Source organism: Macaca mulatta, chromosome 1 (assembly GCF_049350105.2).
Source record: "Macaca mulatta isolate MMU2019108-1 chromosome 1, T2T-MMU8v2.0, whole genome shotgun sequence".
In the NCBI taxonomy this organism is placed as follows: Eukaryota; Metazoa; Chordata; class Mammalia; order Primates; family Cercopithecidae; genus Macaca; species Macaca mulatta.
In genome coordinates, this window is record NC_133406.1 from 37054683 (window position 1) to 37067853 (window position 13171).

Sequence of the window (13171 nt, forward strand, 5' to 3'; positions counted from 1 at the left end):
AAAGAAAACCATACCTAGACACATCATAATCAAACTTCTGGAATCTAAAGTGAAAGGAGAAAATCCTGAAAGCAACAAGAAGGGGGAAAATTCAGGAAACAATAATATAAATAATAACTAACTGCCCATTGAAAGGAACAACATTGAAATCTGAAAGAGAAAAAGAAGTCAAGGTGGAATTCTGTATCTAGTGAAAATATCTATCAAAATGAAGAAATGGAGACATTTTCAAAAAGTAAAAACTGAACTCGTTACTAGCAATCTTGAACAACAAGAAATACTGAAGGAAGTTCTTTTAATTCTGAAGTGAAGTGAAACCAAATGGTAATGCAGATCTACAGGGAAGAATGACGATTATGGAAAATGGTTAACATGTGGGCAAATATGAAAAACTTGTTTTTAATTTTATTCTCTGAATTTCTTTAAAAGACATAGAACTTTCAAACTAAATTGATAATACTGTATGTTGGAGTTTATAGCATATGTTGATGTAATATATATTTATCCCAAAACTCTTAGTGCAGTTTAAGCTGTAATAACTACAGAAGTATAAAGGCTACAAATCATGAAATTATTCAAAAGTTTAATTTTTAACCTAATATATACTTGTTTGTATGTAATACTCATTTTGTAAATTTTGAGTAATTTTTTAATCTTTTTTGTTGCAACTTTTACCACCCCAACAAAAATTAAAATTAATATTTATAGTAGACTTTTCATTTTTTATTCCTTCTTGACTTTTTGGATGTCATTTAAATTTTGTTTTTGGCATAAATTGTTCATAATTTTTTTTGTCCTTTTGATGTTGACATCTGTAGTGATATGTCCTTTTATGTTCCAAATATGTATTTGTATCTTTTTTAAGGCTCTAAAGAGACAGATATTTGCCATTTTGAATAGTTTTTTCAAAGAACCAAGTTTGGCTTTCTTGTTTCTATTATAAACATTTTTTTTCTATTTTGTTTATTTCTGTCTTATTTTTACTGTTTCCTTAATTCTACTTTCTTTGGGTTTATTTTGCTGTTCTTTCCCTAACTTCTTGATGTGCAAGCTTAGGTTATTTCTAGCCTCATAAGTTTTATGAGTGGATCTCATAAGATTTACTGTGTAGTAGTTTTTTTATTGTTCAGTTAAAAATATTTTCTAATTTATATTTTGCTTTCTTGTTTGATTCATGGATTATTTAGAAGTTTCTCAGTTTATAAACATTTTTCTAATTTGTCCTTTTGTAGTTGATTTCTAGTTTAAATACACTGTGGTCAGAGATCATCCTCTGGATAGTATCAGCCTTTTAAATAGGAGGCTGCTAGATGGTCCAGTATAGTGTCACTTTTGGTAAATGGTTGTGTCTTCTTTAAAAGTGTATATTCTGCAGTTGTTGAGTATAATATTTTATATATGTCCATAAGGTCAACTTTATTGTGTGAAACTCTTACTCGTTCTGATTTTTCTGTATTGCTTTTCTGTAATTATTGAAAGAAGTGTGGCTTTTGTCTATGATTATTCTTCTGTGTATTTCTTCCTATAGTTCAGTCAGTTTTTCTTTTGTATACAATTGAGGCTATATTATTAGGTACATATACAGTACCAAAATTGTTATATCTTCCTGGCAGACCGAATGTTTTATCATTATGAAGTTAACCTCTTTTATTTCTACTAATGCAAAAAAAAAAAAATTTGTCTGCTGTTAATATAACTATCATTTTCTATTTAATATTATCTTGGTTTGTTTTTAAACTGTCATTCTACTTTCAACCCTTCTGTATCTTTATATTTAGATATGTCTTTTATGAACTATATAGTTGTATTTTTTTTAATCCAGGCTAATACCTTTTGTCTTTCACCCAGAATGTTTAGAGTCATTACATTTATTGTAATAATTGAAATATCTGGGTTTAACTCTTACACTTTATTTTGTGTATACTGTATAGTCTACTTATTCTTTTTCTCACTATGCATGCCTTATTTTGAAGAGATTTTTTAAATAATTCACTAAGAAATACACTATTATTTTAATAATTGATCTAGGAAATACAATATGTATAACAATGCAAGGATATTAGAGCACTTTAACTCCTTTACCCTCCTCTTCTGACCTTTTTGTTGTGTAATGTTACCATTTTTAACCCCTCAAGAAATTGCATAAAATAATGTCAATTTAGATTTAATTATATATTTCTCTGCCCTTCATTCTTCAGTCAAACCCTTGTCGGGACCTGTTTTCCTTCGTTTGATTAGGATTTTATTTAATGAGGGTCAGCTGATAGCAAAGTTGTATTTTTCCGAAAATATCATTTATTTTTCACTTATTATAGAAACATGTATTTACTAAGTATAGAATTCTAGGTTAGCAGTTAGTATCTTTAGCACATTGAAGATACCATTACTGGCTTCTGATTTCCCTTATCGTTTTCTGAGAAGTCAGCTGTCAGTTTAATAGATTTTCTCCTTTGAAGGTAGTGTCCTTTCTGTCTCTAGGTGTTTTAAAATTTTCTATTAGTTGCTCATGTTCTTCAGTATTAGTGTTATGTGTTTATGTGTGAATTTATTATTTATGCTACTTTATGGTTCATCAGACTTCTTTTGTGTTTTGTTACTTTTTTTAATCTTGCAAATTCCCAACCATTATCTCTTCAATTACTGCCTATTTCCCATATTTATATATATATATATATATATATATATATATATATTTTTTTTTTTTTTTTTTGAGATGGAGTCTCGCTGTGTCTCCCAGGCTGGAGTGCAGTGGCGTGATCTCGGCTCACTGCAAGCTCTGCCTCCCAGGTTCACGCCATTCTCCCGCCTCAGCCTCCCAAGTAGCTGAGACTACAGGCGCCCGCCACCACGCCCGGCTAGTTTTTTGTATTTTTAGTAGAGACGGGGTTTCACCATGTTAGCCAGGATAGTCTCGATCTCCTGACCTCGTGATCCACCCGCCTCGGCCTCCCAAAGTGCTGGGATTACAGGCTTGAGCCACCGCGCCCGGCCCCCATATTTATATTTGTATTCTTCTTATTTCTGCTGCTTTTTTTCTGGGACCATAATTAAAAGTGTTAAAACTTCTTAGTTTTTCTTCCATTTCTCTTAACCTTTCTATCATATTTTACATCTGTCTGTCTTTCTATGCTGCATTCTGGGAAATTTTTTCCAAAATACCTCACCCTTTACCAATTTACTCTTTAATTATATCTGATCTGTTATTGAATTAACCTATGAAGTTTTTAATTTTGGTTATCATGTTTTTACCTTCTAAAACTTCTTAGTTCTGCTAGATCAATTTTTATAGATTGCTAATTTCTGCAGAAGCTTTCAAGCTGAACTGGTTTTTGTTTGGGTTTTTTTGGCTTTAAGCATAGTAAGTTTAGTTGTTTTATAATTTGTCTAGAAGTTAAAATATCTAAAATTGAGGATTTGTTATATTGTTTCTGTTCTTTTTTGAGTCATTGTTTCTTTGTGTGTTTTATTATCTTTGCCTATGTACTGCTCATTGTCTTTGAAAAATTAACCAGAAGAATGGTTGAATAATAAAGGCTGAGGTTGCCTACCTCCAGAAAGGATTTACATGTGCTTCTGCCAGATATTTAGAAATATTACCAGTCTGGGACCATGTTAATTTAAATTAACAACTTGAGGATGTGTAGACCACCCTGGTAATGTGAAAATTGAACTGCAAATCCATGTGAAGGATAATTTATTTTCTTCCTTCCTTACCCTGAGAGTGTATCTCCTTAGGGACTCAGTTTAATGAAGGAAAGTTCTCCTGTAAACTCCCCACCATGGGTGCACCCCGGCTTTGATGTCTGTCCTGTTTGACCTGTTAGACCGTCCGGTGGGTCACGCCTGTAATCCCAGAACTTTGGGAGGCCGAGGCAGGTGGATCACCTGAGGTCAGGAGCTCAAGACCAGCCTGGCCAACATGGTGAAACCCTGTCTCTACTAAAAATACAAAAATCAGCTGGGTGTGGTGGCATGCACCTGTAATCCCAGCTACTCAGGAGACTGAGGCAGGAGAATCGCTTGAACCCGAGAGGTAGAGGTCGCAGTGAGCCGAGATCACGCCTTTGCATTCCAGCCGGGGTGACAGAGCAAGACTCTGTCTCAAAACAAAAAGAAAAAAACCAAAGTTCAAATTACCTGGATTAGCAGGTTCCCTTAAGACAAAAGTAGTTCCCATTTTCCCTTCAGTTTTGGCCTGATAATTTGTTCAAGCTTGTCAGTTCTTTGATGCCTTTTGGATATATTTCATAATTCTTTTATCTAGAATTTTTAGTTGTTTTCTTTGGGAGGGTTGGTCTAATAATCTAACTCACAGTTTCTGAAAATGGAAGTTGCACATTACATAATTATTTAAATTTTTTCAGTAATTGCATTTTTTATCATTTTTCCTTTATTCTGACTTTTCTCATCCCCAAATAATATATATCCTCCTATGTGTTATTCTAGTACTTTTATGGTTTTATTTCCACTTCAATCTCTAGTTCATCAGAATTCATTGTTGTATATGGTTATTATAATTCATGTTTAGGTCTATCACCTGAATCCAGTATCTTGATCATATTTCAGGAACACTGGACATCGAAAGCTATTTTGCAGTTCCAGAAGTTGTGCGGTTTGAAGCCATTAGTAGGGGTAGTGGATGAATATGTAGATGGAATCCTTAACATTTTTTTGTGTGACACATCCTCAAACGAAGATATCTATTTCCATCATGTCTTGAGAACAGAGGGCCATGCTATTGTATGCCGAGAAAATATCTCTTCTAAGGTGGAGCAGTCTGGATGTATTTTGTAATATATTTTGTTTAATTTCACCACGTCAAGGTATAAGATAATTTAATAAAGAAGTTTATTTGGTTTATTCTTTAACCAATTAGAGACATCCATGAGATTCCTGGCTTTTTAATGCAAAGCACTCTTAATTTTCAGATGACCACAGAAAAACTGCATTTGACTAATTGTCCTTTGAAATGGGAATACTTTTATTTTAAATAATTAATTTAAAAAGTAGGTATCTGGCCGGGCACAGTGGCTCATGCCTGTAATCCCAGCTACTCGGGAGGCTGAGGCAGAGAATCGCTTGAACCCGGGGGGTGGAGGTTGCAGTGAGCCAAGATGATGCCACTGCGCTCCAGCCTGGGCAACAGAGCAAGACTCTGTCTCTAATAATAATAATAATAATAATAATAATAATAAAATAAAAAGTAGTTATCTGAAGTTGTCCTAGAGAAGAATAACACTCCTATTTTGCAATTATTGATAGCATCTGTTTCACTGTTATGTTGATAATTTTTGTAACTAGCAAAAACTGTCAATAATGGAGACATTTTTAACTTAAAATTTGGAAGATAGGCTGGGCGTGGTGGCTCACACCTGTAATTCCAGTACTTTGGGAGGCCAAGGTGGGTGGATCAGGAGGTCAGGAGATCGAGACCATCCTGGCTAACACAGTGAAACCCCGTCTCCACTAAAAATACAAAAAATTAGCCAGGCGTGGTGACACGCGCCTGTAGTCCCAGCTACTCAGGAAGCTGAGGCAGGAGAATCACTCAAACCTGGGAGGCAGAGGTTGCAGTGAGCCGAGATCACGCCACCGCACTCCACCCTGGGTGACAGAGTGAGACTCCGTCTCAAAAAGAAAAAGTAATAAATAAAATAAAATTCGGAAGATAATATACTTCCATAGTATTTGAAAGTTACTAAGTGCTTCCTCACCCTTTTTCTGTTGGTCATGTAAATTAAACCATCCCTTTTCTTTTTTTAATCTTAGGGTTTCAGTGAGCTCAACCCTTTAGCTTTATACACGAAATCCAGTGGAGGGCCAGAGGACATTGTCTTGACAGAACTGGGTTATCCTTCCCAGCAGCACTATTTTAATGAAGACCGAAAGATAAGTCCACAGTCAAAAGAGAGTGAGTTACATATCCTGGTAAGAGATGTTTGCAAATACTATTATAATTCTTTTTATTACTGTAATCCTCATTTTTTTAGATGAAGAAACCAAGGCTTTACAAATTTTGGGGAGTTTGGAAATTTTGCACAGTGATCTTAACCGTTTGTCTCTTTATTTGCTGGCTTAAACATTTGCTTCAGTCATGCTTCCTCCTGAACAATTGCTCTTATATGCTAAATTCCACTGCTGCCTTTGTGCAGTTGTGACTTCACTACACTGACTCTGAATGCTATTCTTCCCTCTGCAGTACACAGGTTCTTCTGGTATTCTCGTTTCTTACTTTCCCTATAAACTTTCAGCAACTCCTCCCTTCACAGTAATAATAGTATTATAATATTATTATGTATTTTTTCCAGTCACAGTAATAAGAACAACAGCATTATTTATTGAACTTGTACCGCATGGCAGGCACTGTTAAAAGCATTCACATGTGTTAACTAATTTAATCTTTACAGCAACTTACCAGGTTTGTACTTTCGTATCTTCATTATACAGACAGCTTGTACATCTCTAATGCACAAACCCAAAACCTGAAATGCTCCAAAATCTCAAAATTTTTGAGTCCTGACATGATATCACAAGTGGAAAGTTCCACACCTAAACCTGTATGACAGGTTGCAGTCAAAATGTAGTCCAAACTGTTTTATGTACAAAATTATTTAAAGTATTATGTAAAATTACCTTCAAGCTATGCATATAATGTATATATGAAACATAAATGAATTCCATATTAGACTTGGGTCTTATTCCCAGGATATCTCATGTATATGCAAATGTTTCAAAATCCAAAATTATCCAAAATCTGCAACACTTTTTGTCCCAAGCATTTTAGGTAAGGGATACTCAATGTGTAAAAGGCAAGTGAAGCATATGGGGAGGACTTAATGTTTCTTGAACAAATAAACCATGTTCTCCAAGTCTTATATTCCTCACAACAACAGATACTGGGCTAAGAATACAGGATGTGTTTAATTTGAGGGCCAAAAATGTTTTGTTTTATTGATACAATGTCTTTTTATTTCCTTTGAATAAAATGTAAAAATATTATTTTGTTTAATGTGTTTTATATATCTGACTTTTAAAATTATAGAGATGATTTTTTGAGTAGACATTTACTAATTATTAGAAAAGATAAAGGCCATTTTGACTACTGGGAGATTACCTATTATGAAAATTATGTACTGATGTTTCCTACTGCATGTTCAAAAAAATATAAAGTTTTTTAGATTTCTAGCTAATGTTAAAATTAATGAAGCTTATATGCCCATAACACTTTCCAAAGCCTGAATTTTTCTTAGTCATTATTACTGGATTAGGAGAATTCTGTTTCTTCATTCTTAAATAGTAAGTTGAATTCAACCTTTAATATTTTTAGAATATCCTATCACTCTGTTGATGTCTTCAAATAATCATAGTTTTATTCTGGAGATGAAATAAGAACCATCTTTTCTGCAAAAGAGAAAGGGCTTAAAACTCTACTATTCCACCCTAGTCTGTACTTTGACATATTAAGCCTCCCATATGCTACACACACACCTACATCTCTACACCCAGTTCCTTGTGAATTCCTACTCATCTTTTAAGTGTTATCTTCTTCATTGCATCTTCTCAGATGTCCTCTTCTATCAGTCATATTTTGGTCATATCTTTGTGATGGCTGGACTTAGAAGACTGATTCTAGGTCTTTCCACAATATTTTTTAGTTCCTTTAGTAGAGCCAGAATCTGTTACATTCATCTTTGTATTCACAGAGCTGTCTTGTAGACATTTCATAATAAAGGCTCAATAAATGTTCATTGGCTTGAACTAGTATAGCAGGATGGGAAGACCTAGGATCGTGGATAAAGCTATAAAATAATGTAGCATTTGTGTGAACCGTAGCAAAAACTTCCCCCCAAAATGTATAGGCATGTAGATTTTGGAAACAGCGTTGATATTGAAAATAAAGGAACTCTCTTTCATATCTACTAGCAAGATATTAATGATGAAAAGTGTTTAAGTCATCTTAAATCTGAGTCAAAGGAGCCATTAAAGGATTCTGAATTTGATTCTTTGAAAACCTGTAATAAGAGCTTTGAAGAAGATCCAAAGTGGTCCAACCCAGAGCCAAATGATCTGAAGGAAGAAAATGAGGTAGGAGAAGGAAAGAGAGTCTTTGAATATGTAATTAATATAATACACTGAATTCATAAGTGAAGAGGATGGGAATAAACTCTCTTTAAACCCCGCTGCTTTTAGTATTACAAATTCTTGGGCCAAGTGTGGTGGTTCACACCTGTAATCCCAGCACTTTGGGAGGCTGAGGCGGGGAGATCACTTGAGGTCAGGAGTTCGAGACCAGCATGGTCAACACGATGAAACCCTGTCTCTACAAAATGTACCAAAAAAAATTAGCCAGCCATGATGGCATGTGCCTGTAATCCCAGCTACTCAGGAGGCTGGGGTTTGAGAATGCTTGAACCCGGGAGGTGGAGGTGGCAGTGAGCTGAGATCATGCCACTGCACTTCAGCCTGGGTGATAGAGAGAGACTCTGTCTCAAAAAAGTAAATAAAATAAATAAATAAATAAATTCGTTCATAATAACCAATACCAAAGTTGTAGCAACATAACCTTGATCATAAAAAAGGTATCTGGCTTTGATGTGTTAGTTAATATCCTGTGACTTGGGGTGGTCTTCAAGAATTATACAGTGGCTAGAAACTAGTATCAAGAAATTATATTTTGAAAAACTCATTGGGAAAAATATTTACAACTTTTTTGGAGGATGTATTTTTATTTTAATCGAATGTTTATGTATACAAAACTTAGGATCCCCCATGACTCCTTCCCCTGTATTTCCTATTTCCCAGAGCAACCACGTTTATCTCTTTAGCTGTTTTTGGAATTTACTTCTGTTTCTTTCATTAAATAACATCCTCATGTTGTTATTTCCTGATTTTTCAGTTTTAAGTATCTGTGGATTTGCCACTATGAAAGATGAGGGCTTAGTTCTCTTTCATTGCCTTACCGCCACCACACACAAACATAACCTTTTTGTCCCTTCCCCCTACCATGTTATTGATATAGTATGTCAAACTTTCCATCAGATCACCATTCAATATTTATATTACTGTGACTATGTAAATGCTCTTCGCGGCTTGGCCAAGTATTATAGTACACTCTTACACCTTTTTCTTCCCTTGTATAACTTTTTTTCATGTTAATATTTCTTTCCTTTTATAATAAATTAACACATAGTAAAATGGACTCTTTTGGTTCTATCAACTTTAATAAATGCGTAGATTTGTGTAACCAACACTGCGATTGGGATGCAGAACAGCTTCATTATCTAAAATAACGCTTGTGCTACCGCTTTGTAATCACAGTCTCCCCACATCCCTAACCCCTAGCAACTGGTCTGGGGTCTGTTTTCTGTCACTCTAGTTTTACCTTTTCAGGACTGTCATGTAAGTAGAATCATATAGTATGTAACCTTTGGAGACTGGCTTCTTTCATTCAGTATAGTTCTGTACCTTTGAGATTCGTCCAAGCCCTTGCATGTATCAATAATATGTTCTTTTTGATTGCTGAATAGTATTTTATAGTATAAATATACCACAGTTTGTATACCCGTTCACCTATTGAAGGACATTTGGGTTGTTTCCAGTTTGGGGTATTTATTCAAGAGCTGCTATAAATATTCATGTACAGGTTTTTGTGTGAACATAAGCTTCATTTATCTAGGGTAAATACCCAGGAGTAAGATTGCTGGGTCATGTGATAAGTGTATGTCAAACTTTTTTCCAGAGTGACTATACCATTTTGCATTTTCACCAGCAATATATGAGTTCCAGTTGCTCCGTTTTCTTGTCAGCACTTGACATTGTCAGTAATTTTGCTTTAGCCATTTCAATAGATGTGTAGTAGTATCACAGCATGATTTTAAATTTGAGTGATTAATGATGTTGAACATCTTTTCATGTGCTTAGTTGCCATCTATACACAATTCTTGGTGACATTTCTGTTGAAGTCTTTCTCCCATTTTTTGATTGGGTTGTTTTCTTACTCTTGAGTTTTGAGAGTTCTTTATGTATTTGGGATACTAGTTCTTTGTCAAATAATGTGATTTTCAAACATATTCTCCCACTTGTAGCTTGTCTTTTCATTCTCTTAATATTGTCTTTCATACAGAAGTTTTTAATTTTGAAAAAACCTAACGTATCAACTTGTTTTCTGTTATGGACAGTGTTTCCAGTGTCAAGACATCTTGAGTGTATTTTAGTATAAGGCATGAAATTTAGGTCAGGTTTCATTTTGTTACATGTGGATGTCCAATTGATCCAGCATCCTTTGTTGAGAAGGCTATCCTATCTCCATTGAATTGTCTTTGAAGCTTTATCAAAAATCAATTGTCTATATTTCTGTAAGTCTATTTCTAGACTCTATGTTCTTCTCTAGTGACCTATATGTATGTCTCTTCATCACTACCACATTGTCTTGATTACTGTAACCTTATATAGTACCTCTTAAAATCCGGTAGTATTGGCTGGGCACAGTGGCTCATGCCTATAATCCTAGCACTTTGGGAGGCTGAGGTGGGGGGATTACCTGAGGTCAGGAGTTCAGGACCAACCTGGCCAACATGGTGAAACCCTGTCTCTACTAAAACATACAAAACCTAGCTGGGTGTGGTGGTGGGCACCTATAATCACAGCTACTTGGGAGGCTGAGACAGGAGAATTACTTGAACCCGGAAGGCGGAGGGAGGTTGCAGTGAGCTGAGATGACACCATTGCACTCCAGCCTGGATGACAAGAGCAAAACTCTGTCTGAAGAAAAAAAAAATCAGGTAGTATGATTCCTCCTATTGTATACTTTTTCAAAATTGTTTTTAATATTTTGGTTCCTTTTACTGTCCTTATAAATTTTAGAATCAGTTTGTCTATACCTGAGATTTTGATTGGAGTTGTGTTATATATATAGATAATTTTGAGGAAAGTTGATACTTTAGTCCATGAACATGGTATATCTCCCCATGTATTTAGGTTTTCTTTTATTTCTTCAACAGTGTTATAATTTTCAGTGTACAGGATCTGTACATGTTCTGTTAATTTTATTCCTAAGTATTTCACTTATTTTGAGAGCTATTATAAATGTTTTCCCCAATTTTTGTATTTTAATTGCTAGTATATAGAAATTGGTATTTTTTTGAACTACCTAACCTCACTAATCAATTCTAGGGGGTGTTTTGTTGATTTCGTTTGTGATTTTCTGTATCAGTAATGTTGTCTGCATTCGTATATGCAAATGGATGTCTGTTTTCATGAGATATTGGTCTGTAGTTTTCTTGTATTGTCTTTGGTTTTTGTACTGGATAAGCCTGGCCTCATAAAATAAATCTGAATATGTTGCCCTCTTTGCTGTTTTCTGGGAAAGATTATGTAGAATTGTATTTCCTTTTTATTTATTTTTGTTGTTTGTGTGGATCTTTATTTTCTTAGTTTTTTAATTAAGTAAAATTGCATATATGGTGTACATGTTTCAATATATGTGTACATTGTAGCATGTATAAGTCAAGCTATTTAGCATATGCATTACCTCACATATTTGTATTTTTTTGTGGTGAAAACACTTAAAATCTACTCTGCTGACAATTTTTAAGTATACATTATGTCACTATGTCACTATTAACTGTATAGTTAATAGTTAACATCACTATTACCAAGATGTATAGCAGATCTCTTGAACTTACTCCTCCTGTCTACTGAAATTTTGTGTCCTTTGACCAACATCTGCCCAATCCCTCCACCTCCTAGCCTCTGGTAACTGCTATGTCAGTCTGCTTTTTTAGATTCCACGTGTAAGTGAGATTGTGTTATTTGTCTTTCTGTGTCTGGCTTCTTTTATGTAACAGTGTTCTCCTGGTTCATCCATTTTGTCACATATTACAAGATTTCCTTCTTTTTAAAGGCTGAATAGTATTACATTGTGTATATGTAGCACATTTTCTTTATTTGTTTATTGAGGTACATTTTGTACAGGGTGATAGTGTCCTAATAAAATGAGTTGGAAGTATTCGCTTATCTGTTTTCTGGAAACGATTATATAAAATCGAGTTCTTTTTCAGGGAGAGAAGTTGATTTTTAAAATGTTTGCTATTACCTTATAAAACCATCTGGGCCCGGAGACTTTTTCCCAGAAGAATTTAAATTATAAAATCAATTGCTTTAATAGATACAGGATTATTCAAATCAGCTATTTTATCTTAGTCTTGGTATTTTGTGGTTTTTGAGGAAGTGACTCATTTATCAAATGAGGAATTGGTTCACTTCATCTAAGTTGTCAACTATATCTATAACATTGTTTATAGTATTCCCTTATCCTTTTGTTATCTGCAGGGTCTGCAGTGATAATCTCCTATTACATTCCTGATGTTGGCAATTTGTCTTCTCCCCTTTTTGTTAGTCTTGCTAGAGATTTATCCATTTTATTGAACTTCCCATTCCCAGAGAATAAGCTTTTGGTGTCACTGGTTTTATCTCTTGTCTTTCTGTTTTCAAGTTCATTGATTTCTTTCTTGTTTTATTTTCTTTGGGTTTATTTTTGCTTTCTTTTTCTATTTTTTTTTAAGATGGAAATTTACTTTATTGATTTGAGACCTTTCTTTTCTAATATAAGCATTGATCTATGAGTCTCTACATATCACTTTAGCTACATTTCACAAATTTGAACATATCGTATTTTCGTTTTCTTTCAGTTCAAATATTTTATAATTTATTTTGAGATATTATCTTTGATCCGTGAATTATTTGGAAGTATGTTGTTTAATTTTCAGGTGTTCAGAAATTTTCATGTTAACTTTCTGTTATTTCTTTCCAGTATAATATGGTCTTAGAACATACTTAGTATGATTTCAGTTCTTTAAATTTGTTAAGGTTTGTTTTGTCAAAACAGGATGTGGTCTAGCTTGGTAAATGTCCATGTGTCTTTAAAAAAAATGTGTATTCTGTTGTTGGGTGGAGTTTCTATAAATGTCAGATCCAGTTGACTGGTTGTATTGTTCAGTTCTTCTGCTCCTTGCTGTCTACCAATTTTGTTGATTACTGAGAACAGTGAAGTTTATAACTATAATCTTGGATTTTGTCTATTTCTCCTTTCATTCTATCAGTTTTTTTGTTGTGCGTTTTGAAGTTCTGTTGTTAGGTGTTATCCATTTAGGATTCTTATGTCTTGATGAAT

General features: G+C 34.1%; 1 protein-coding gene across 11 annotated transcripts in view; it reads left to right on the top strand.

The window, feature by feature from the left end:
• Positions 1 to 13171, top strand: part of TDRD5 (tudor domain containing 5) — a 94121-nt gene that overhangs the window by 52196 nt on the left and 28754 nt on the right. For 4 of the 11 annotated variants that reach the window (XM_015122686.3, XM_015122658.3, XM_078000955.1 and 1 more), the window contains 2 exons: positions 4567 to 4767; positions 5770 to 5928. In XM_015122686.3, the coding sequence (XP_014978172.3) occupies positions 4567 to 4767; positions 5770 to 5928 (360 nt within the window). Of the gene's footprint in view, positions 1 to 4566; positions 4768 to 5769; positions 5929 to 7923; positions 8086 to 13171 lie in introns of all 11 variants that reach the window. The other 7 variants (XM_028850921.2, XM_015122645.3, XM_002802035.4 and 4 more) reach the window with 3 other exon arrangements.